General features: G+C 36.3%; 1 protein-coding gene across 6 annotated transcripts in view; it reads left to right on the plus strand.

The window, feature by feature from the left end:
- Nbeal1 (neurobeachin like 1) overlaps positions 1 to 26,654 on the plus strand; it is a 177,170-nt gene that overhangs the window by 93,360 nt on the left and 57,156 nt on the right. For all 6 annotated transcript variants that reach the window (XM_063237279.1, XM_063237281.1, XM_063237278.1 and 3 more), the window contains 16 exons: positions 1,664 to 1,832; positions 2,223 to 2,356; positions 2,981 to 3,140; positions 3,244 to 3,346; positions 4,146 to 4,302; positions 6,796 to 6,954; positions 9,799 to 9,958; positions 10,896 to 10,984; positions 11,484 to 12,050; positions 12,529 to 12,704; positions 13,643 to 13,796; positions 14,309 to 14,437; positions 19,854 to 20,159; positions 20,253 to 20,402; positions 22,501 to 22,658; positions 25,309 to 25,433. In XM_063237279.1, coding sequence (XP_063093349.1) covers positions 1,664 to 1,832; positions 2,223 to 2,356; positions 2,981 to 3,140; positions 3,244 to 3,346; positions 4,146 to 4,302; positions 6,796 to 6,954; positions 9,799 to 9,958; positions 10,896 to 10,984; positions 11,484 to 12,050; positions 12,529 to 12,704; positions 13,643 to 13,796; positions 14,309 to 14,437; positions 19,854 to 20,159; positions 20,253 to 20,402; positions 22,501 to 22,658; positions 25,309 to 25,433 — 2,896 coding nt within the window. The remainder of the gene's footprint in view (positions 1 to 1,663; positions 1,833 to 2,222; positions 2,357 to 2,980; positions 3,141 to 3,243; positions 3,347 to 4,145; positions 4,303 to 6,795; positions 6,955 to 9,798; positions 9,959 to 10,895; positions 10,985 to 11,483; positions 12,051 to 12,528; positions 12,705 to 13,642; positions 13,797 to 14,308; positions 14,438 to 19,853; positions 20,160 to 20,252; positions 20,403 to 22,500; positions 22,659 to 25,308; positions 25,434 to 26,654) is intronic.

A 26,654-nucleotide genomic window follows, 5' to 3' on the forward strand; every position in this document is an offset into this window, starting at 1 on the left:
GAGAGGGCCAGGGATTAGCTCAGTGGCACAAGTCCTTGCTTGATGTGTGCGAGGTTGCAAGTTCGATCCCCAGTACTTCCCCAAAAAGGTACAGAATTAAGACAAAGACAGTTGTTTGCTGCAACAAAATTGAGAGGAAAAAATAATTTTAAAAATGACAACTAAGAAAAATGTTCACCATTCAAAATATTAATTTGTTTACTATATAGAGAACCCTTTAAAATCAGTATGGAGGGACCAGGGATATATATAGCTCAGTGGCACAGTGCCTGCTGGCAAGCATGAGGTCATGAGTTCTAGTCTCAGTACCAAAAAAACAGTATAATACCCAATTAATATATATATATAGTTTTTATGTTTTTGTGAACCAGTTAGAAATACTTCTCTTAAAATCAGTATAAACTCTGGATGAATGATTTGTGGAATGATAATGTGCACTGTATGTACATTGTTGCCCCCGATGGTATCTTAAAATTTATTTATTTATTTAGTTAGTTATTTTTGGTACGGGGAATCGAATTCAAGACCTCATAAATGCCAAGCAGGCATTTATACTGCTGAACTAAACCCCTGGCCCATGTTTTGAAATTTTGTTGTAGTTTTTTTTTTGCTTCTTTTTTTCCTTTTTAATCCTTGAAATAAAGTGGATTTGGAGAAAAATAAATAAATATAAAATAGTATTAATGAGACAAAACAAAGTGGAAAGTATGCAAATTAATAATTCTGGAAATTTAATACAAATTTTTGTTAAGTAAGATTTTAGCTCCCCTTTTTACAAAAAAGCAGTTAAGGGACATGATACGTTAATCTGCTTCAGTATTGCAGCCATTTACCTTTGTATGTACCCTGCAACATGCTGTAAACCTCAGATAAACACAAACATATTACTTATTAAAGGTAAAACAGGCAAAGGATGAAAGAGGCTGTTTACAGGCTTAGACTGGGTCCACACGGAAGTTCTGACTCCTGGAATGCTTTGGAGTAGTAGCTGACACCGTCTCTACACAGGCACTAAACATTTTTCATGTATTGCTTAATCTTTGCAACGTCTTCATGAAGTAGGCATTATTATTACTAGTCTGGTAGAACACGTGAAAAAACTGAAGCCAAAGGAATTACAAAGACAGAATATAGTTTGTTAAGCTGTCAGTTATATCCATGAATTTGAATTTTGGCTGAAGCTATCCTTTCCATATTTTTGTTAACCAAAAATAGAGGGGTCAGTCATATTTCTACCACCAAATTCATTGTTTTTGTTTTTGTTATTACTGTGAGACAGGATCTTGCTATATAGTTGACCCTGGCCTTGAATTCACTGTGTCTCTCTGTCTCTCTGTCTCTGTCTTGATAGCGTCTTACCATGCAGGTAAGGCTGATCTTGAACTTACTGTGTAGTCTAGGCTGGCCTCCAATTTGTGGCTGTCCTCATGCCTCAGCCTCCTGAGTGCTGGGTTTACAGGTGTGCTCCATCTCACGCCACTGAAATAGTGTGTCTTAACTTTTGATTATGGTAACCAGTCTGATCTTTAAAGAATCTTCCCGTCAGTTTAAGCTATCCTAAGGTTTATTAACAAATTGTAACTTTGTACACGCTGCATAGCTTTTAGATGACACTGTTGAGCCCTTGTGTTACAAGGTGAAGACATTATGGCTTTGTTTTCAGGACATCATCAACTGCATAGGTGGATTGAATGTACTCTTTCCTTTATTGGAGCAAATCAGCCACTTGAGTGAAGAGCAGATTGCTGAAGGCAGGAGTGAAGGCACAGTTCCTGAATCTGTTGGACCTGTGGAAGGAGACAGCATGGCGCCAGCCTCCACAAAGGCATCAGGTATCAAGTTGGAATTAATAGTCTGCATGAGATATTTGACAATTGAATTTAAATGTTTTGCTATTGTTAGGAAGAAACTTAACCACTTGTAGCTGTAGCAGCTGCTAACTTTACTAATATAATTCAAGAAGTTTATGATACTTTGGACAAAATACTAAAGGTGTTGTTTTTATTATTTACTAACTTTATACTCCTAATGGAAGGATTGTTAAATTTTGGGAGAGAAATATTTATATGTGTACGCAGTATACAGTGTACAGTGGCAGCCTTTTCTGATTTAGTTGTCCAAGAAAGCCTGAGAAGCCCACTATCCAGCTAGACTTTTTCTGTTATAATATGTATTATTAAATAGAGTGATTAATTGTAATATACGTGTTTCCATTTCAACAGAATCAAGACTGGAGAAAAATCTAGTGGCTACATTTATCTTGATTGTGAAACATCTTATTCAGAGGCACTCTATCAACCAGGACAACCTCATTCACTCCAATGGAGTTGCAACTCTTGGCGTCTTGCTTCAGAAGGTGACATACATCTAACATGGTGTTGATGTACTAGTAATTTTAATTAGAAGTTGGTGTTGGGATTCTTTTTTTCCTACTGACTAAAGGCATTAGTAAAGATTACAGTGTTACATATTACTATATTAATATAAGGTGTTACATGGGCAGCTCTAAAAATTTTTAGGAATCATCTTATGTAAGAATTACTTATTTTAGGCCAGGTGTGGTGGCCTGTGTCTGTAATCCTAGCACTTGAGAAGCTGAGGCAGGAGAGTAGCAATGAGTTGAAGGCCAGCCTGAGCTACATAGTTCAAGGCCATCGTGGACTACATAGCAAGACCCTGTCTCAAAAACTCAAATACAAAAAAGAATTATTTAATTAATATAACACTGTATAATCTTTGAGACTTCATCATTGACTTTTAAATTTTGAATATTTGAGAAACAAGACATGAGGAATACAGCATTTGGAAAATATGTTCTAGTGTTATGTTAGAAAAATAAATGATTTAGCTGTTTGTATTTCTCTACCCTATATTTTTATATTACTATATTTGGTAGATGTTCGAAAGTAATTTTGAGACTATTGTTTAATGATAGTTGTTTAAACTGAATTTTATGGAACCCCCTTCCATTTGTTTGCAGGTACCAGGCTCCTTAATGGATGTGAATGTATTGGTGGCAGTTCAACTACTAATTGAGCAGGTATCCTTGGAGAAGAATATGCTGCTCCTGCAACAAATGTACCAGTATTTACTCTTTGACTTCCGTGTTTGGAATCGTGGAGATTTTCCTTTCCGAATTGGTGAGAGCAGGGTGTTGCAACACATGGTATGAATACTTCAGAAATTTGCAACTATGTGACTTTATTTTAGTTACATTATTTATAAGTCAACTTTCTGTTTTAGGTCATATACAGTATCTTTCAACAATCATTAAAGATAGTAGGAGAGTTTTCCGAAAGAAATACGGCGTGCAGTTTCTCCTAGATACGCTTAGGATTTATTATGGGTATGATTTCCTTGCTTCTTCTTGGTTTGCTGTAATGTTTCCTGTCTGCTACTTGACTGAAACAGGTAGCTTTTTCTTCACCAGCAATTCTGTTATCTTTTGACTTCAAAGAAATTGACTAGTATGAAAGTTAAAATGATAAACAATGGATCCACGTATGTTAGGTTTGAATATTGGTTTCATAAATTGTGTGACTAGAGGTAAATTACTTATTCTCTGTGATTCAGTTTCTTCATCTATGAAAAGCAGATTAAAACCATGGCCTCCTATACTAGTTTTGAGAATTAAATGAGTAAAATATGTTAGGTACATACAACTTTGTCTGCTACCTCCTAAGTGTTGTATAAATGGAAGCTGTCTTAATATTTTAAATTTTTGTCATCGAAATTTTTGAAGAGTTTTCTTAAAAAAGTCAAAGATACCATGAATTCTGACAATTAATGAGACTTTTTAAAACCCTAAATTCTGCATGCATATAGTCCCAGCACTTGGGAGGCTGAGGCAGAAAAAGTGCTGCTAGTTCAAGGCCAGCCTGGGTTACAAAGTGGGTTGAAGGCCACCCTGAGCTGCATACCGAGACCATACCCAAAAAGATTTTTTAAAAGGGCGGGGGACTGAGACTGGGGATTTCGTTCAGTGGCTTAAGCTCCTACCTGGCAAGCATGAGGTCCTAAGTTTGATACCTGGTTTTAAAAAAAGAAAGAAAGAAAGAAAGCAAACAAGCAAAAAACTGTGAATTCTTTTATATTAAAATACAAGAGTATTAAAATTTTAATTCCACTTTTGTGTTCTCTTCCAGGAGTGGATGTAAATATAATGAGTTATCTCTAGATGATATTCGAACAATAAGAAATTCTTTGTATGGATTAATTAAGTATTTTCTGTGTAAAGGGGGAACTCATGAAGAGATACAAAGTATTATGGGTTACATAGCTGCTACAAATGAAGAAGAACAGGTATGATGTCTGAAATCTGTTTTTTTTCCTAACGTTTAAGTTGCTGTATCATTTCATAACCTTAAAAGTATGTTTAATTATTACCATAGTAAAATATATATATGTTATCATAATATTACAGAGTTAAGGAAAATTTACTGATTGTAAGTTTTAATAAGTATATAATAAACATAATGAAGTTTGATATTATTATTTGTAGTAGCGGGGAGGATGCAACCCAAGGATACTCTACCTCTGGGGTACATACCTGCTCTTTTTTATTTTAAGATGGGGTATCATCCAGGCCTAGTTATACATACCTGTAAATCACAGCACTTGGGGAGGCTGAAGCAGAGCTACAAATTTGAACTCAGACAGGGCAACTTAGCAACTAAACAAGACCTTTTCTAAAAAAAGAATGTGAGAAAGAGAAACAGTACAGGGCTAGAGATACAGCTCAGTACAAAGGCCCTGGGTCTAATCCCTAGTACTAGAGTAAATGAATGAATCTGTGTTGTGTGTGTGTGTGTGTGTGTGTATGTGTGTGTACACCTACCTATATATGTCAGGGTCTCACTGAGGTGTCTAGACTGGCCTTAAACTTTCGATCCTCCTGCCTCGCCTCTAAAGTAGTTACGATTAAAGGGATGTGCTCCATTGCCCAACTAATTGAATAATTTAGTTATAAAATATAGTTTGTGGAAATAGTTGTTGTGCCTGGCAGTTCTGCAGTCTATTTTCCCAATCCATTTGTTGTATGTTTTATCTATCAGAGTTACAGGGTAGATTTTTAATGTGAATTTTAATGTAGCATTGTTTCACAAAAATGTTGCATAAAAAGTAAACCCTAAATAGATGTATCTGTTTTATTTTTTATTTATTTTATTTTATTTATTTGATACTGGGAATTGAACTGGGAATTGCATTTGATACTGGGAATTGAACCTTTACATGCATTATCTCATTTAATCCTCAGAGCTTTCTTTCCTCCAGGACAGCAGGGTTTTTTTGTTCGTTTGTTTTTGTTTTTTTGGTACCAGGGATGGAACTCATGACCTTGCGTTTGCCAAGCATGTGCTTATGCTGCTGAGCTAAATCCCTGGCCCAGGGCAGCAGTTCTTAATGTCAGTCCCTGACCAACTTTAACCTTGTTAGAAAAGTAAATATAATGTTTACTGATTTCACTAGTGAATCAAGCACTACAGGTAACTCTAGTACACATGCTAAAATTGAGAACAGCCAATGTGAAATATACAAGCTAAGAATTACTCTCCTCATTGATACTTAAAAAGTTACACAACTGATCTACCTAAAACTAGAACTCAAGTATGTTTTTTTTCCTGGTGTTTCATGTTCCTTTTGTGTAACACTATGACCACTATAAATTTGAGCAGCCTTGATTTATATTCACTAAAATATTTTCCCCCTCTATGTAATGTTCATTCTGTACTCAGTAGTTGCATAACCTCATAATTGATATTATACAGATGAGCTAACAGATAATTTTCCTGTAAGATTGGACTTCTCACTAGGACTGTGATTGTAGCTCAATGGTGTAGCACCTGCCTGGCAAGTACAAAGCCCTGAGTTCAGTTTCCAGTACCAAAAAACCCAAAATAAAAACTTCTCATTACTGGTCATGGTGGCATGTGTGCAATCTCAGCTGCTTAGGAGGAATGTGGCAAGATGATTTCCAAGTTTGAGGCCAGCCTAGGCAGTTTAATGAAACTTTATTTTAAAAGGCAAATTTATAAGGCCAATGATACCAGTGGTAGAGTGCTTGCCTGAAATACCAGGGGCCTGTAGGTTCAATCCCCAGTATTACAAATACAAATAAAACCAAAAGACCATATCAAAATGAGCAAAATTTCTCAGTATTTAGAATGATGATGATAACTGTGATGTATCTGTGATTCATAGCCAGTGATATTTTCTTGGTCAACTCAAAGAATTACTTGTTATGAACTTGATATATGCCTAGAGCATAATATTAGTCATTGTAGATAATGCAAAGATGAGTACATTACCATTCTTTTAGCTTAATAGAGGTAGAGGCCAATAAGAGAGATTTACAAGTAAGTAAAAGCAAGAAGATAATATCAAGAGAGAGACAGTTCTGTGAGGACTTGTAGGAAGGTTTTACATGTTGAGCAGACAAGGAAAAGTTGTTATGGAAGAGGTGCCTTGTTACATGGCAGGATGGATAGGAAGGGTTTCCATGGAGAGTGTGAGGAGAAGCAGGTGTAAAAATTCAAAAACATGGGACAGGATTTAGCTCAGTACATAAGCACCTACCTTGCAAGTGAGCAGTTGTGAGCTCAATCCCTGGCACAAAAAACAGTCAAAAACATGTCAGAAAGAACAGGCAAGGGTAGGGTTGGAAGACAGGAGAATGTTCCAGAAAGTTAAGCATTGGCATACATAGGTTCTAGTTAAATAACTTCTATATGGTTTATGATTTTATGTGCTTATATACATTAATGTGGTTCCTTGTTTTTGTGTTAATTTTTAAAGCTTTTTGGAATTTTGGATGTACTCTGTGTTCTCCTACGTACCAGCCCAACAAGAGGGCAACTTTTCTTACTGCTGTTTGAACCAGGAAATGCTGACATCCTTTATGCCTTACTCTTAAATCAGAAGTACTCTGATAAACTACGGGAAATTGTTTTTAAGGTACGAACATCTAAGCATCTTTATGTTTGAAATCATTTGTGGGTATATGAATTCCCTTGGAATGCATCTATTCTTTCTTCATATCTATTTAAGTTTACTGTCTCTTGATATATATTTTTCATGTTAAACTAATTATATTATAACTTCCTAAGTCATCTCAGTGATGTATCTACTATATTATACTATCCACAATGTGAAATATCTTATGTCCTTGTTAAATTATGATGACTCTGTGTGCCAATTCAGAACATTTCAGTTGCAGATGACCTGCCATTTGTGGTTATGATCCCATGCCTATGGTTATTTGTGGTTATGACACATGCCTATGATCCCAGCACTCAGAAGGCTGAGGCAGGAGGATCACTGGGAGTTCAAGGGTATTGGGGTATCAGGGCTACATCGTGAGTTCAAAGCCAGCTTGAACTACATAGTGAGACCTTGTCTCAAAAAAAAAAAAAAAAAAAAAAAAAAAAAAGGCCAACCCATATAATACCTACTCAATGTCAAGCCTAAGCACTTTAAATGCAATAACTTCCTTAGTCCATAACAACTTTGTCAAGGGGTATCACTGTTATTCCCATTTTGCAGATAGAAAAACTAAAGCCAAAGAACATATATTACTAAGTTATTCAAAGTAAGCAAGACTGAACTTTGGCCAAAACCACCCAGGCCACCTTTTTATTAACTAAAATTAGAGGAATCAATTATATTCCCAAAACTAAATGCACTTTTTTTTTTTAAGTAATTCTCCTGTTTAGCCTTCTTGCCTGGTGACACTTGTTTGTTCTGACATTGTTAACATTATAAAAGTCTCTTTATGGAGTAGTGTTTGGATTCCCCATACTTGAAATCCCTAAACTTTATAAAATAAAGATACAGTAAGAATAGTCTGAAATGGCTTCTCTTGAATGTTGCTTACGGTGACCTCTGACCCTATTCTTTAGTGCATCTGTCCTTACAAGAGTTCTTTATGGCAACTCAGTATTATTTCTTAAAAACAATCTTGTAAGGATTGTTTATGATATTCTGACAGGATCACCCTTGTAATGTGTCCATGTGTCTTGGTTACCTTTTTCTTGTTGTTGAGACAAAATACCCGATGCCCAAAATGAAAGAAGTGAAAGGTTTATTTAGCTCACAGTTTATGGAAGTTTCAGTTCATAATCAGCTGGGTCTAAGGCAGAGTGGAATGGCATGGGGGCAACCTTTCATGGCAGTGGAAAACAGCAAAAGCAGCAGGAAGAAAAAGGGAAGTGCTCAGAGAAAAGACTCCATCCCTTATATTGTATATAGGCCACACCCACCCTAGGGTTAGTGTAGCATTCACACCCATAATCACAGCATTGGGCAATAAATCAGTCACAAACTCTAGAAGCCCACCCTCATGACCACATGAGCTTTGCGGAGACATCCAGACACCAACAATAACATTCCATCTCTGGCCCCCTCAAAGACTCGTGTACATCCTTTATGCAAAAGGATCTAAGAGTTACCAAAATCCTAACAGTTTCAGCACTGCTGAAAAGTCCAAGTGTCAAGTCTCCTCTGGGATGTAAGGCAAACTCTTACCTGTGAGCTCCTGTACAAATGAAAAATTAAACACTGGCCACGTTCAGTGGCACAAGATAAACATTGATATCCCAAAAGGTACAAACTCACAGTGTTCTAAATCACTCTGTAGGGTTCTGTGCTGTTGATTCTCAACATAAATCTGGCAATAAGCCTCCAACAATAGCAATGCCACTGGTGTAACACTTGACTGCCTTGAAATTTTTTCTGCCAGTTTAATTAGTCCATCATCCTTAATCTTAGTCTCAGGCAAAATCTCTGGACATGACCAAAATGCAGACAAACTTTCTGCCAAGCCGTAACCTACATTTCTGGACTCTAGTAGCCAGTGCAGTCCTTCTACCCAACAGAAACCTCCTGAGCCTGCTCTTTACCAGGTTTTTGGTCTTCTGAGCTCTGACCAGAATCTCCCATACAGAACAGCCTAAGGTGTTTCAGCTCTAGTCTTTTCAGTCAGTGTCTCCGAACCTTTCTAAACTACCATATTGATTCAGTTCAGCTGGTTGTGAAGTTGACCACTAATTTTCAATCTACCACACCATGTAAGATTACAGTGCCTGTCTTGTAAAATGCTAATCTCACCTCAAAAGCATCAGACTACTAAATTCTGTCCCCTTTTTTAGCATATGGATTAGATTGCTTCACAAGTCCTTCCTTGTTCTGGAAAATTATTTTGATAAATGTTATAGAAATAACCAGAGGTGGTGTCACATACCTGTAGTCCCAGAATTTGGGAAACTGAGGCAGGAAGATTATTGCAAGCTCAAGACCAGCCTAGATAACATAGTGAGTCCAAGGCCATCTTGAATTCCATAGTGAAACCTGTCTCAGAAAAACAAAAACAAGAGGTCAGTGATATAATTGAGTGGCATAAACATCTACCAGGCAAGCACAAGGTCCTGAGTTTGATTCCCAGTATCAAAACAAAGTTATACAAATTGAATTACAGTATTAGACTGATTCAGAGGTATGCTGACACAGTTTTACTCTTCTTGCAAACTACATGTATTCATTTGTTTTATTTTTTGTATTTAAATCAGAGTTTTAAACATTAGTTATTCAATTACAGATACATTTTAGTCCAAACTGTTTTTAAACTCATTTTTATTATAGTATAATTATAGGGTACTCCCAACTAGTGGTGAGTTTTTTTAATACCAAAGAGTAAAATAATACTATGAAAACAGATATAAATGTCTTATTCAACATTAGTCTAAATGAAAAACTGTTCTTAGTGCTTTATGTTGAGAAGGATATATTACTTGTTGTGATCAGGTTATGGAACAGATGTTGAAATGCACAAATGTTTATGAACGTAGTAAACAGCGAATTCGACTCAGAGAAGTTGGCTACTCAGGATTGGGACTCCTCCTTAATGAAGCATCCATTAACACTTCTCTCATTAAAAACCTTACCAATCAGATCATAAATACAGGTATGACTAAAGCTGATAATGCTATTAAATAGTTTTTTCCTGGCTAGAATTTTTTTTTTTTAATCCCAGATTCTCAGATTGCTTTTGAACTTAGCTGTTATTTGATTCAGGTAGGTCTTTCTTAGATACTGTGTTTGTCCTTTCTTACTTTTGTGTCTCCTGGGAATAGCTCGGTTTTTTTCTTATTAGGTAAGTGTTTACTCAATCAGCAATTGAGTACACAAACAAAAGAATACTGTTGATAATATGAGTAAAATATTCTCTAAAATACCTGCCTGGCAAGCATGAGGTCATGAGTTCAACACCCCAGTACAAAAAAAAAAAAAAAACATATTCTTTAAACTTTTGTTAAACATTTCCTTCCATTTTCCCCTTAACTTTGACTTTATTTTTTTATTAGTCCATATTTGCAATGCAAAATGTCTGACATTCTTCCTGGGTAGTTGGTGCAAGTAGATGGCACAGGTTCATTCCCTTTTCACCCCCTTAGCCCAAAAAACATTAAAATTAATCTCAGATATATATTTTCTTCTTCAAAGCTTTACATTTTTAATAAAACTTTTTCAGTACTTACTACAAACTAGAGTTTATGCCAGATCTTGGGTTTTTTGGGTACAGTCTTTGTTGTTTGTTTGTTTGTTTTTTAATCTTCAATGATTTACAGTCTCAAAGACAAAACAGATATGGTAGTAGTATTAGAGACATGTAGAATGGACATTTTATTCAAGCAGTCAAAAGAAAATAACAGTTATTTAGTGCTGACTGAGGGGAATCAATCATTATAAATCTTTCTTTATTCTTTCTGATAAAATTTGGCATGACTGTAATTCTTATATGAAAATGAAACACCATTTCAGCATTTGTTAATACCCATGGTTCTTTCTTTAGCTATTTATGAATCTGAATTTTAGTCTTTTGTTTTTTTTTCCCATCATAGACCCTGTTATTAGTTTCAAAGATCTGTTATCTGTGATATATATATCTTACAGAACACACATAAATGTCAAAGTGGCCCTCTGCAGAAAGGTTAGTAAACTTTAAAATATATTTTAACAATATCACCATCATATTAATAACTTTCATTGACTATTTTTTAGAGATAAAAGTTTTAATTTGACTTACAAATAAAATTGTTTTATAAAAATGTTTCCACTTAAAAGTAAATTTATGGCGGGCATGGTGTTGTATCTAATCACAGCACTCGGGAGGCTGAGAATAGTTGAGTTTGAGGCCAGCCTGGGCTACAAAGTGAGTTCAAGATCAATCTGAACTACATAATGAAAAAACAAGACAAAAAGTAAATTTACTTGATGTAAAGAAATCATTGTAGCAGTTTTTACATGGTTTTGTAGAAATATACCTTTTCCAAAGTCAGAAATCTACTATAATTTAAGATTATAATCACTTGAAAGTATGTACTCCCACATCTCAGTAAATTACCTTATTATTAAAGTAACTACAAAGAGAAATTTGGGTGTGAAATAATTACACTTTTTGAAGACTTCTACTATTCTACTCTTTGCAGATTTTACACATTGTACAGTCCCAACCAGATGCAGCATATCAGATATCACAACAAGTGGGTTGGCAAGACACATTGGTTAGACTTTTTTTAAAAGCAGGTTTTGAAAATGGAAATTCTCTTCATAAGCATAGTAGAGCTGCTTTAATGAAAGAAATCAATAAGAATACATCAATTGAAGATACTAAGAGGAACTTCGATGAAAAGACAGAAGAGGGAAAAAATGACTTGTTCTTATCAACTAATGTCTCTTCCGATCAGTGGAGTTGGGAAGATAGACAATCTCTGGACTCAAACATGATCTTAATTCAAGAAGATAGCTCTGTGGGAGAGTTGACTTTCCACTCTGAGAATCAAGAACTCTTGGAGAGTAACCTGTCACGTTTGACTTTGGATCTCAGTGGAGTGGACACTTGTGAACTGAGTGACAGTGGCAGCCACATGCCAGACAGCCTACCTAGCACACCGTCCCCAGTGGAGACCAAGTCTTTTTCTGCTCCATCTGACAAAGAAGGCAGCATCAGTGATATGGGCTTTAGTGATGACTTCTCTTTGCTTGAAAGCCAAGAGGTAAAATTCCTTATGTTTCCAAATGGTGTTTTTGTTTTCATATGTCTGTTACATGTTTTGATCTTCTATCAATATCTGAGCAGTTACTAAGAGTTTCATATCATATTCATGTTCTAAGTCTCATGAAATGAGCCTCATTCACTAGGTTGTGTCTTGAGACCAAAGCCAGTGTTTCATGTATCAGGTATATCCAGGCCCTACTAAAGGTTTGGGTTTCTCAAGACATTTAAAAATCGTTACCGCCACTGTGTTCACTCTTACATGGTGGCTGCCTTTAAGCTGTAGTATATCTTTTCCTACTTTCACTTTGCCTACATTCACTCTGCAGAATCAGTTTCTTTCCTACGTTTAATAAAACTTTGATATCATTAAATAAATAAATAAAGTTACATGGATAATTAGTGTGGGAGAATTCCTTTGGTGTGCTTTTAACACTTCCTTCCTCAGGTAATTTAGTATTACTGTGTCTTTTTCCTAGAGATCTGAGGAGGAGCTTCTTCAGTTGCTGACAGATATTTTGAATTATGTAATGTACAAGGGACTAGAAAAGTCTGATGATGAGTCTTGGATTGAACGGGGACAAGTGTTTTCAGCACTAACGAAACCAGGAATATCCAGTGAGCTACTTAGACCATCAGATGAAATAAAACTAACGTAAGTGAGCATTTAGTTCATGACTTTTTTCTACCCTTTTTTTGAAGTAGGCAAGAATGTACAATAATAATAATCCTTGAACATTTCTTGAGTATTCAGTGGAAGCAGAGAGAGAAAAGGAGCAACTGTGCTCAATTACTTTTCCTGTGTTTTGTCATCCTAGCAGAATCTTAAGAGAAGAGCAGACTAACTCCCATGTGAAGAGATTTAAATCTTAAATAACTTCGGGCCTTCATGATTTCAATTTCTTATTTAAATTCTTTTTTGCATATCTGGGGACTAATGCATTTGGTGCTACAATTTTGTCCAAATCTCAATGTTTTCATGCTAAAGGAAGCAAATAATGTTTTTAGGAAAATTTCTCCAAATCATTTAAAGTTCCCTGGAGATAGTAGATTGTAGTGTAACAGCAGTACCCTGGGGAAGAGTTACCTCTTTACTTCTTCTTAGATGTTCTCTAACGTGTAATAAGTCTTTTTCTCTAAGTTTTCCCAATTTAAAAGTTGAAAGAAATCATTTTAAATATCTCATGGAAAATGTAATGTGAATTATTGTCATAATCTTTTTATGATCAAATAAAACAGGGCCAGGGATTTAGTTCAGTGGCCTAAAAGCTCGAGATTGTGAGTTTGATCCCCAGTACCAAAAAAAAAAAAAAAAATCAAATGAAACAAGTGATTTTCTCTTTTGATAAGTCAATTAAAGATACTTAGAACATTGAAAAATTGCTGCACTAGTACTGTATGGAATTCAGTCCACAGTGTCTTAGCGCAATACATGCTAGTGATAGTGTATCTTTAGAGCTGCAATACTCCTAATAAACCACTATCATTCTATACTCCTAATAAATACTATCAATACTCCTAATAAATCTCTATCATTTCATGTTCTCTTTCTAATTCATAATGGTTTAAGAGGACTATGTTTTACTTCTGTAGTTTGCTACAGAAGATGTTAGAATGGGCACTCACAGAAAACAGAGAGGCAAAACCGAATCCCGTTTCTGCTGAAAATGCCTTCCGACTCATACTCATCATACAGGACTTCCTGCACTCAGAGGGATTAGTTAATTCAAACATGTGGACTGAGAAGGTTAGTATTATCTTTAGAGTTACCTTTAGGTTAAAGACTCTCCAGAGAAAACAGTTTTTGCACCCTTTTTCCCCAGCACTGGGAGCAGACTCAGAGCCATGTTGACGCTGGGTGGGGGCCGTATCAGTGAACTTCACTCCCAAGTGGCACACTGCTTTGTAGAACATTAACACCTCACTATGTAGATACAAGGAGCTTGGGTAAAATGTAGTGCATAACCACAGGTTTTGTTAGTTGTTACTAGGATGTTACTGTCATTTTTGGTTTTTGTGTCGCTTTTGGGACAAGTCTTCCCATTTGTTTAGGCTGGTCTCAAACAGAATAGTTCTGTTTCAGCCTATTGAATAGCTGGTACCACAGGTGTACTCCAGGTTACCAGTGATTCCTTTGGCTTTCACAAACTGAATATAGGACTGGTTTTGATATAATTGTTATTTTTATTAATGTTGGGGAAACTCATGATCAGTACATTGAAAAATCATTTTTATTTCTGAATTTTTCTTCTGTATTAGCTTTTAGAGGATATCATGCTACTCTTCGAATGTCTATCAGTCTGCTATTGTGAAAGTTCAGTGTGGGTAAAACTTTCTCAAATTCAGATCCAGTTGCTCCTAGGATTCATTGAAAGCGGCAATTTGCAGGTTTGTCAATTCTTTTTATTTTCTGTACTTGTATGCACTAGTGTTATTTAGGGACAACTAAATGATAATGCTTTCCAGTACTTTGATTTATGTGTTCCAGTAATATATATGTTTTCACTTCAAATTTTAATTTTGTGACATCACAACTAATTACTTACTTCTTCCTTGTATTTAAAAGGTTAGAAAGGTTTCATGTGGATTTTTGTCTTACCATTTTTGTTTTATATTTGGTATTGTGATACCTGGATTGGATTAGACATACTAAGAGGTAAGGCTTACTTCTTTAACCTTCTCAACTTCAATTAATCATAAATATCCCACAGTTATTTGGTATTTGTCTGGCTCTTTTTTTTTTTTTTTTTTTTTTTTTTTGGTTTTTTTCCTTTTTATCGGTACCGGGGATTGAACACACGACTGCCTGCTTGCAAGGCAGGCACTTATGCCACTGAGCTAAATCCCCAGCCCCAGTACTTGCAGTTTTAATGTTACAGTTTTAGTACTTGATGTGGGAGGGTTACGATGGGTTTCTAAGCAAAATATAGTGTTGCTAGGAATATGTAGAAGTTAAAATACTGATGTCAAGATTGTTTTATTTTAAAAAGACCATAATCTGATGGTTCTGATTTTCAGTAGATACTTCTTTCTGATCATAACAATACATGTTTATTGGGGAAAATATGCAAACATAACATGGTCTGTGTCTGGATGTTCCCTAAAGTCTCATGTGGTCATTGGGATTGGGCTGTTTGGAGGTGGCTGAATCTAGAGTTTGGGGTTGGTCCATTTTCTAGTGTGTGGACTAAGGCTAGGAGTGCTACACTCATCCTAGGGTGGATACATACAGTAAAAGGTAGGGCAAGTGGCGTGTTTTTCCCCTTTTGCTCTTGTTGCTTTGGCTGTCTTCCACCACCATGAACGGCTGCCTCTCAGCTGTGCCACTCTGCTTTGGAGCCAGCTGAGTATGAACTGAAGCTTCCACAAACTGTGAGCTAAGTAAAACCTTTCTTTCTAAATTTTGGGCATCAAGTATTTTGTCTTAGCAACAAAAGAAAAGTAACTAAGGTTAAGCATGAAGAATAAAAAAATGGGCTGGGGGTTTAGCTCAAGGACACAAGCACCTTGTCTGACAAGTGTGAGGTCATGAGTTTGATCCCCAGAAGCAAAAAAAAGAAGAAAAATCAAAATTATTCATCATCCTATAGCCTGAGAGAAAACTACTAGTATTTTAATATATTGCTTTCTTTCTGTCATTATTTTTTTAAATTTTATTTTGAAAGTAGTAAAATACAACAGAACAAGACAGAATAAAGCCAACTAAGATCATACAGTGAAATTGGTACAGAACTTCACAGCAGGTTACCGGGATAACAGTAATAGGTATCACAGTATATTTCGTTATCTTTACAATAGTTGTTCTTTCAATCACATATATCAAAATAAAATGAAATACAGAACATTATAGAACTTATCAAAACAGAACATTGAATAGGGCAGTACCGTTAATCAGAATAGAGCAAAACAGTAATAAAAACATTTGCCTTCAAAGAGGTGGTAGAAGGAAATCTCCCTTATTTGCTATAGTCAGCCTCCTAGGAGATGCTCAGATTTCTGGTTCCCATTTGCTAACGGGACGGGGGGGGGGCGGGGGACAACAGAAGGGGGGTAGGGGAAGTGGGATGTTTGACTCTAGGCCGTGTACCAGTAGGTTCACTATTGCTTAGCAGGGAGGCAGACTGGTTGCTTGGTTTCCCAGCTTCGTAAGTTCCAACATGGTATGAATCTCAGAAGACACTGATGGTTCTCCCCCTGGAAGGGCCACAGCCCGCCACACTGTAGCCACTTACCAGGGAGGGAAGGTGCTTGCTTCTCTGTCATTATTTTTTGTGAATGTATCTTTTTTAGATTGTTGAAATTATCATATATTTAGGTAATTTTGTGTTTTTTTCTCCTACTATATAAAACTTATTCCTCTATGTTGCTTTCTTAATAAATAGTTTTCCCCTTTTATCATAAAAGGAACCAATATTCAATGTAGAAAACTTGGAAAATGTAGGAAAACTAGTTAAATAAGTGGACTCTAAGATACATGAATGGTAGAAGTTTGAAAAGTATGGTTTTATAATACATGAACTAAGAACTTTAAAACATGATTGTACTCTGTCTAGTAAGTCCACCCTGAAACTATATCCTCACATAATAATCTAAAATACTGGAGTCTTTGAACATAGATGTTCATCATGGGAATCTGTTTTATTTTCTCCTCGTAGAAATAGAATGAGGCTATTTTTTGGCTTTTTCTTTAATGTTAGCCTAATGAATATATAGCAGTTACAACTAGTATGTTTACTAGATGGCAGAACTCTTCATTTTATTTTAGATGGTAGAATTCTTTTTTTGGGTTATTATTGTTATACTAAATTTAATGAAATTTACCAAAACAATATCCTTATACTTTATCATTAAATATCCAGTATCTATCCATTGTAGGACCCCTACTAACACCTATTAAATAAATGAGTGTAGCACCTACATACAAGACTTAGCCTGTCTTATCTGCCTATATTTAGTCCTGGGTTAGTCAGTTTGCCCAGATTGTTCTCGAATAAAACAACCCACCTGCTTCAGCTTCCTGAGTAGCTCATCTAAAATATTTTTTATAAGCCTGTTTGATTTTATTCGTTCAGAAATAAAAGCAAGTTTTCCTGAGGTTTTATACATTAAAGGTTAGGATAGGGATCCTTCTTTTTAGACTTACACTCAAGCTGACTGCAACATGAAGGTGCCACTCAAGCTTTGGTTCGGACCATGTGTACTAACTGCTAGTTTTTTTGATTTTACAAGATTTCACATAAAAAGCCAAGAAATCCTAGCCTGTAGAATTATGTGGCTTTTGATTGATTTAGATGCAGGGGGTTACATTCCTATTCCTCCCAGTTGTTTCAGCTTAAGCCAGTGATTTTCTTTATTTTTTATTTTTTTTTAAACCGCACTGGGATTGAACTCACAACCGCGTGCTTGCAAGGCAGGTGCTTATGCCGCTGAGCTAAATCCCCAACCCAGCCAGTGATTTTCATCCTGGGCTGCACATGAAATCACCTAGGGGACCTTAAAAAAAACAGTTGCCTAAGTAAGGAAGGCATCACTTTCCTCTTCGTTGGGACAAAATACCAGACCCACAACCTAAACGAGGAGAGGTTTATTTTGGCGTACGTTTTCAGTCCGTGGTTGTCTGGCTCCAAGGCAGTAAGTGTGTGGTAGGATGGACTGGCAGAGGGAGGCTGCTTGTATCAAGGCAGCCAGGAAACAGAGAGCAAGGAGCAAAGCAGGGAGATGAACCTTTCTAGTGTATGCACCCAGTGACTTGCGTCCCTCCACCTCCCAGCAGCAAGTCAACTGTCCTCCAAAAGCCCCACCTGTGAGCTCGTGAGACCTTTAGGGTACATTCTTGATTTATACCGTAGTTCATGCAGATGTAGGGAAATGTTGGGCAGTGGTATTGTTTTTTGGTACCAAGGATCGAACTCATGACCTTGTACTTGCCAGTCAGGCACTTGTGCCTCTGAGCTAAACCCCAGGTCCTAATCAGTAGTTTTTTAATTCCTCAGGTGATTCTAATGCAGTGTTCTATAGGAGAGGTAAGATCAGGAAGAAATAAATGTGTATATATCCAGAAATAAGGCAATGGTCAAGTAAAGTATGGTGTATTTATTAAAAATAGCTTTATAAAATAAACATATGAACAGTTTATTTAATACCATGTTATTACAATCAAAGAACTATATGGTCAATTTTTTTTTTTTTTTTACTTATGCTGCTGAGCTAAATCCCCAGCCCCTGATATTTTTTTAATGTTATTTTGAGACATCTCCCTAGGTTGCCATAGCTTCCTTTGAACTCGCTGTTACCCTTCCAAGTTCCTGGGATTTACAGGTGTGCCCTGCTGCATCAGGCTTCATCTTTTTAAGTCAACAGTATTTTTTTTAAACATATAACACAAAGGCCTAGATATTAGCATGTGCGATATGAGGATTGTTAAAAAGCCCCACTTACTGCTAGAGAAGTTAAAACCTTGAACCACATTACAGATTATGTCCTCCTGTGCTATTTGCTTTGTTACGATTTTCTTGTTTCCTTTGCCTGTAGAAATCTGTTCACATAGCCAAGACCAGCTTTTACCATAATACCTTCTTAAGGTCACGTCAAGTTGTAGTAATTGATTTTATTTTGCTTTTCTTTACTTTGAGAAGTAATTTTATCCAAAATCAGAACAAAGAATGAGGGACAAGTGAGCACAATATTGTCATTTTGCCAGTTTTGCTTTTTAAGGCTTAGTTCTTTCTATAAATAAAAAAACCTGAATACCTTTAATGATCTAATTTACTTTTCCACATTGGTACTTATGGCAAACCCTTAATAATATTTCTAGATCATTCCTTTGCGTGGGCTTGTGCTTTGGTATCTATTTTCTGTGAGAATTTTAAAGGTAATTAGGTTTTGATTATAACTTAGACTGCTGTATATACCTGTCCTTGTGTATCAGAATATTGTTTATCACAAATAACATCAACACCAGTTCAAACTGACTAAAGTAGAAAGCTTTAGTGGCTCAAATAATTGAGAATCCCATAGTGAAGAGGAGTTAAAGCAGGATTTGGTCAGGGCTCTGGTTCAACTAAATTGCTGTTCTCCCAGCACTTCTCTTGTCTTAAGGTGGCTTCCTTTGTGGACACAAACTGGCTGCCATTAGTAATTGGGCCTCTTTGCTACCTTATTCATGTGCAGAATAAGACAAGATTTTCTTCCTGCAGTCATTAGTGGTAGAAACCCTACGTGAGTCTCTTGTGTTTCTATGTATGAGGGTCAGATGCCCTTGGTAGACTGCTTATGTAGTGAAGAGCTTTGGAAATGAGGTCCCAACTTCCTCCAAACAAACTTTTGGCCCAGATGAAAGGTTCAGTTTCCATGTGTTTGTTTCTCCCTAAGCAAGGGCATGGGCCTTGGACAGATACCATCTATTCGTCTTCTGTTCTTACTGCGAAAATTGCAGTTTGGGGAGCCAGTCCAAATGCTGATACTGTAATTATTATTATTATTATGGCTGTAAATCTTTGTTGCTGGCCCAAAAATCTCATGTTCTCTGCAGGTATGTTTGAAAATACAGCAGGCTAATTTGTCAGCTTAGAAATAAAGTAAGGGGGCTGGGGATTTAGCTCAGCAGCTAAGCCCCTGCCTTGTAAGCAGGCAGTTGTGAGTTCGATCCCTGGTACCGATAAAAATGAATAAGACAAAAAGACAAAAAAAAAAAAAAGTAAAGTAAGATCTGAAACAATTCTTGATTCCTGACTGTTAATATGCACAGGTTCTGTTTTCACTCAGTTCTGTCTTACTCTCCTCCTCCTCCTCTGTTTTCTTCCAGGTTTGTGCAGTGGCATCAGCCAGGCTGAATACCCTTCTTCAGACCAAAGTGATTGAAAGCCAGGAGGAAGCCTGCTACATTTTAGGGAAACTGGAACATGTTCTCAGTCAGTCAATCAAAGAGCAGACTGAAACTTACTCATTTCTGATTCCCCTTGTCCGTACTCTGGTGTCCAAAATTTATGAACTTCTCTTCATGAACTTGCACCTGCCTTCTTTACCTTTTTCCAATGGTAGCTCCTCATTTTTTGAAGATTTTCAGGAATATTGCAGGTCACATGAATGGCAAGTTTACATTGAAAAATACGTAAGTTTTATCTTTTTTGAGCAAGGTTCTACTGTTTTATCAATTTCATAGATATATGCATACCAAACTTTGTATATTCTTTTTTTAAATAAGATTGTTCCTTATATGAAGCAATATGAAACTCATACATTTTATGATGGGCATGAGAATATGGCCCTGTATTGGAAGAATTGTTATGAATCCTTAATGGTGAACATGCATAAGCGAGACCGGGAAGGAGGGGAAAGCAAGCTCAAATTTCAGGTAAAAATGCTTTTGTTTTATTTTGTGTTGCAGTGCTAGGGATCAAACCCAGGGCCTTGTGCGTGCTAGGCAAGTGCTTTACCACTGACCTATACTTGCAGCACAAATGTTTTAGTACCTACATTTTCATATTGATTCCAAGCATTTAATACTCAAATGAGAGTACTAGTAAACCTGAAATTTGCAAAGTTAATAATTAATCTGTCTGAAGACTGTTTCAGAATTGGAAGACAAACAACTAATCAGAAACAATTGAGTATTAGTACTAAAATGCTCTGTATAATGATTATATGAAAATTAGTTTATTATACTGAAAGCCCATTAGTAAACACGTGTAAAAAGGCTCATTATGTATCAGTGCTTAAAGAAAAATTATGCTTATTAGAAAGGCCTTAATATTATAATTTTAAATTTCTACCTCAAGAAACTAGAAATAGCACGTAATTTAAACTTATAACAGAGATAAAGAAATAGATAAAAACAGAAATCAGTGAAAGCAGAAAAATAGAGAAAATTAGTAAAACCAAAACTAACTCTTCCAAATGTCAGTAAACACGATAAACTTCTAGCAGGGTAATGGAGTAAAAGTAGAGAAGTGAAAAAAACTGAGTAGGCCTGGCATGCAGCATGCTCTTGTAATCCCAGCACTTGGGAGATTGAAACACAAAGCATTGCCACAAGTTCAAGGCCAGCCAAACTAGGCAAGGCTCGTCTTAAAACAGTTAGTTCTGCTGGGAATGAAAGAGGCAATGTGACCACTGACTGCAGACCTTGATGCAATATTAAGGGACTACCACAGACTCTGAACACAATAAATATGGTAGCTCAAGAATGGGTCAATTTCTGGGTAGACAGAAAAGTTAAAACTAAAAAGTAAGTTGATAAGCTAGATAATATCTACTAAATAACCTGTATCATAAAGAAATTAAATTCATAGTTATAAACCTTCTTAAATGATAACTGTAGGCTCTGGTAGTTTTACCCACAAATTACACCAAGCAATTCATGGAGAAACAACACCAGTTCTTTAGCCTCTTCAGAAAATAGGTAGTGACACTTCCCAAATCATCTTATGAAGGCAGTGTTATACTCCTACTGAAATCGCACAGAAATAGTACAAGAAAACTATAGACTGATCTTCCTCCTCAGGAGCCTAGGCACAAACCCAATCCAAATAGGAGAAAGAGAGGTGGGTGGGTGAGTAGGTAGGTAGGTAGATTGATTGATGATTATCCTAGGAGTGCAAATTGGTTCAGCATTGAAAAATCATTCAGCATAGGGGACTACATTAATAGACTTGTCAAGAAAAACTTCATTTAGTTGGGCATGTGCACTACCATCCCTTATAACAAACAGTTAAAGACATGGATCAAACACAAAGGTAATGTAGTAAAACTCTACTATATTTGATCCATGTCTTTAACTGTTTGTTATAAGATGATCCAGTTTTGATTTGTTTGAAAAATGTTATACTGTCCTTTAGTTCCTGAAATGTGAATATCATTGAGAGATAAGCCAGTCTTACCACTGTCTATTAGAAAAGTATAAAACCAGGCATGGTAGCACATGCTTGTAATCCTAGCACTTGGGAGACTGTGGCAGGAGAATTGCCTTGAGTCAAGGCCAACCTGAACTACATTTCAAGCTTTGTCTCAATTAATGCTGTTAGGGAGAAGCAGTGTAAGACAAGAATTTTTCTTATTATTTTTGTTGCCTTTTAAGTCCATGGTAGTGATGTGAAATGAGATGACTCTTCCTCCTACTTTCTTTAAATATGAACCTCATTCCAGAGTCCTTATAAATCAAAGAATCCCAATTAAAATTTATTTCACCTGATTTTGGAAGGCTGCTTACCCTGAGTTTTAAGAATCTCTGTTAAGGCACTTTGTTTTTTAAATTCTTTACAAGTTTATTACTAGGGTTTTTTTTTTTAAGTTTTAAAATAGCCTGAATAAATTATAGCTAGAATTATATCATGCTTCATCAAAGATAGTTATTGCAGTAAAATAAAATACGTGATCACAAGCTTCTTTTCTCATATTACATGATTTTATTGGTCCAGTTTAAAAATTTTGTGAGTACTGTTACTTCCTTTCAGGAGTTTTTTGTGGAACCGTTTAATCGAAAAGCACGCCAAGAAAACTTGAGGTATAATAATATGTTGAAGCAGCTGAGCACTCAGCGACTAGCTGCTCTGAGACTCTGGAAGGCAGGACGGCTCTATCTCACAAGTGAAAGGGGACCTTGGGCCAAGAGGTAGGAATATGCCATTTATTAATTACTCTGTTTCTTTAGAACTCTGGAACTAATGAGCCAGTTCCCTTTTGACTCCAAATTGATTTTGTTGTGTTTCTATAGATTAGATCAGGGATGGTTAGAGATTTTGTGTCTTTTTCTGTCCTTTTTTTTCCCATCATGGATCTGGCAGTTAAAATCATGGCTTTCACACTGAGCTGCATCCCTATCACATTTTCACTTTTTGAGACAGCTAAGTTGCCCAGGCTGAGGTTGGACTTCCTGCATTAACTTCCCAGAGTACTGGGATTACATACATGTACCACCACTTTTGGCATATGGGGTTTTTCTTCATGCACGTGTTTTCTTTTTACCCTATGATACATAGGTTTATCAGACGTTAGACTCTTTGTAAACATTGACATTGTATACTGCCATCTTTCTGATCCACCTCTTTAAAGTAGGGTTAATGGTAGTTTAATGAAGTAAGGTTAATGATATGTTTAAATGTTTTATCACTAAGTGATTCCTGTATCATTTCTATTTTGATAAATCAGACCAGTTTTATAGCTCTTTTTTATAAATCAGATTTACCATTTTATTTATTTTATACTATTTTTTCTGGGGCTGGGATTGAACCCAAAGTCTTAGCATGCTAGGCCAGCACTCTGCTGCTGAGCTGTATTCCCAGCCTTCAGTTTAGTTCTGCTGTAGTTCATAATGTCTAATTTCAGCCGAATGTGATGACATACTCCTATAGTCCTGCACTCTGAGAGACACAGACATAAGGATCACAAGTTCACGCTTAGCCTAGGCACTTTGAACAATTTAGCAAGACCTTGTCTCAAAACAAGACAGTGTGGGGATGCAGCTCAGTGTAAAAGCCCTTGGTTCAGAAAAAAAAAAATGGTACAGTTCAGCAGCATTAAGCACATTGATAATATTGCGTGATCACCACCTCTGTCTAGCCTCAGAATATTTTCATCACCTAAAGGAAAGTCCTTGTTTACTCAACAGTTACCCTCGTTGTTCCCAGTCCCTGGCAACCTGCAGTGTCCATTACTGGCCTCCTTTTAGATATTTCATCTAAGCTATTTACTTAGCTTGTTTTTGTTATATCCCAACATATTATATAACAGTATTTTATTTGTTTTTATGGCTAGTAAATGTTTCATTGCATGGATATACCACCTTGGTTTATCCAGTTATCGGCTGATGGACATTTGGTTGTTTCTTACTTTTTTAAATTGTAATAAGTTCTACTATGAACAATGGTCTTAAAATGATTGAACATCTGTTTCTAATCCTTTTTGGTATTATCCACAAGTAAAATTTCTGCTTCCTGCTATAATTCACTGAGGACGTGCCAGGCTCTTTTCCATAACAACATATGATTTTATGTTCCAGCAAGGTAGAGAGTTTCAGTTTCTCCTAACCAATACTTGCCATTTTCAAAACTTGCATGGCCTCTCCTAGTGGGCATGATATCTTATGATTTTTCATTCCATTTTCCTAATAATTAATGATACTGAACATCTTTTCTTGTGATTGTTGGCCATTTATCTTTGGAGAAGTTTCATTTTTAAAAAGAATTTCACTAGTCCATGTTTGCAGTACATAATGATTATGTTCATCACGGTGAGGTGGTACATGTAACATGACACACTTGAATTTTTTTTACTTACTCTTCTGCCTCCCTCCTTCCCTTCATCACTTGATCTCCTTCCCATTGTCCATTCAGTTTCTTTGCCCATTTATAAAACTGGCTTTTAAGAAGCTTATAATCTTAACTCTTATATCTTTGATCCATTTTTTTTATGTGTGTGCTTTTCGTTTTTATCGGTACCAGGGATCGAACTCATGACTGCCTGCTTGCAAGGCAGGTGCTTATGCCACTGAGCTAAATCCCCAGCCCCTTCTTTGATCCACTTTTACTTGTCCTTATTATTAGTAAAATTATTTTTTAAACTGTATTTGGAAGTATAAACCCATAGTATAGTTATGTAAGAACTTCCATTTGACAGCGAAAAACTAAAGCAATCAGGCTATAAGTTTGAAGTTTCCATTCAGATCTGACTTATGCTACCTGTAAACCTCGTATAGCAGAGCAAGTAATAGCCGTCCTAGGTTCCTCCTATATAAATGTAGCTATACAGATTCACTTTAATTCACTTTACTATTTAAATTAAGTGATATACTCAACCAAAAAATAAAGCAAAAGCAAATGAGATAATCAATATAAATGCTTTAAAACAAATAGAAAATACTTGGGATTTTTTTGTTTTTTGGAGATCTTTGGTTGTTGTTTTGAGACAGGGTCTCTATGTAATTTAAATGGGCCTTGAACTCCCCATGTAACCCAGACTGGCCCCAAATTTGCAGCTAACCCCCCATCTCAGCCTCCCAAGTGCTGGGATTACAGGCATGCACCACTGTGCCTAGGACTTTTGTTAGTTTTGTTTGCTTGCTTGCTTGCTTGCTTTTGAGATAGGATCTTGCTAAATTACCTCAGCTGAGCTTAAATTGCTATTGTCCTGCCTCAGTCTCTCATAATGCTGGTGTTGCAGGTGTGTGCCATCCTACCTAGCTAATACTGTGTAATTTCTTATACTACTTTAACCAACCAGTCTTTGTAACTGTAATTAATATATTTTGTTTATTATATTTTTAGGAAACAAAATCCAATTCACTGGAAACTAGCTAATGTAGAAAATTATTCCCGTATGAGACTTAAACTGGTACAGAACTATCATTTCAAAACTCATGAAGAAGCTAGTGCCTTGAGAGATAATCTGGGTGAGTTGCAGTGATGGCTTAATTAACTGTTAAAGACAAGATTGTTGATGGGCTATTATTGTTTCATTAATGTTTTTATTTTTATTGTTGCTCAGTTGTCTTTTTGAAACAGGGTCTTAACATGCATTTCAGATTGGTGTTGAGCTCACTTGTAGCCCAACCTGGTCTTAAACTCAACAATCTTGCTGTCTTAGCTTCCTCTAAGTGCTGGAATTATAGGCGTGAGCCCCCATAGCCAGTTCATTAATTATTTTTAAAATTAGGAAGAGCAATGTTTTATAGTCAGTATTTAAATTTTATGTGTGTTCAGTGCTGTTATATTTGGACTAAAGTGACTTCATACTTCCCTTGGTGATACTTTGAAAAAAAATGTAATGATAAATTTTTTTGGTGGGTGGGTGTGTACCAGGAATTAAACTCAGGAACTCATGCTTGCCAAGCAGGTACTGAGCTAAATCCCCAGTGTGTAATTATAAAATGATACTCAATTTCTTACGAATTTTGTCTCTAATAGTGAAATATTATCTTTTCCCTTAGACTAATATTACATATAATAGAATTCTTCAAAACAGCAACAACAAAACAAATATGGTAGTACATATCTGTATTCCCAGCTACTTAGGAGGCTATAAGCAGAAGAATCACAATTTCAAAATCAGCCTTGGCAAAACAGCTAAATTTTCTAAAACACAAAAAAATTTCTTGGAAATGCTTTAGGCCTTTCTTTTATAACCTAATTCTAAGCCAGAAATGGTGGCACATCATGGAGGACCACCTGGAGAACTCTCCTTGAACAAAGAGCAATTACCTTCCCTTTGGCTACACCTGGCCCTGTCTCCAGGTACTGATATGTGCAGAGCTGGCTAAGCCATTTCCTCTTCCCCTCAATTGGCTTTCAGCAATGTAAATAGGGCTGACTGAGGTGCTGATGTGTAATCTTCGAAGCTAGATGATGACAGTCTGTTTCCTGCCCCGTGGCTCCCCCAACTGTCAGGGCTGTCAGCTGGGTTCAGCCTTGAGAAGAGAGGCTGTGACTTTCCAGGGCAGAAGTTTGCACATCAGAGCTGTAGCACCACCCTGCAAACATTAAATGCTACCTCAATTGTGTTATACAGACAGGTCTCTCAGTATATCCTTCTCTGTATATTGCAGAGGTGATTTCAGGCCTCCTACCGAACCCAGCTCACAGTACTCATGTGTTTCCTGCCATTCTCACAGTCA

Source organism: Cavia porcellus, unplaced genomic scaffold (assembly GCF_034190915.1).
Source record: "Cavia porcellus strain 051 isolate PalLab524CR breed Dunkin Hartley unplaced genomic scaffold, mCavPor4.1 scaffold_26, whole genome shotgun sequence".
Lineage (NCBI taxonomy): Eukaryota > Metazoa > Chordata > Mammalia > Rodentia > Caviidae > Cavia > Cavia porcellus.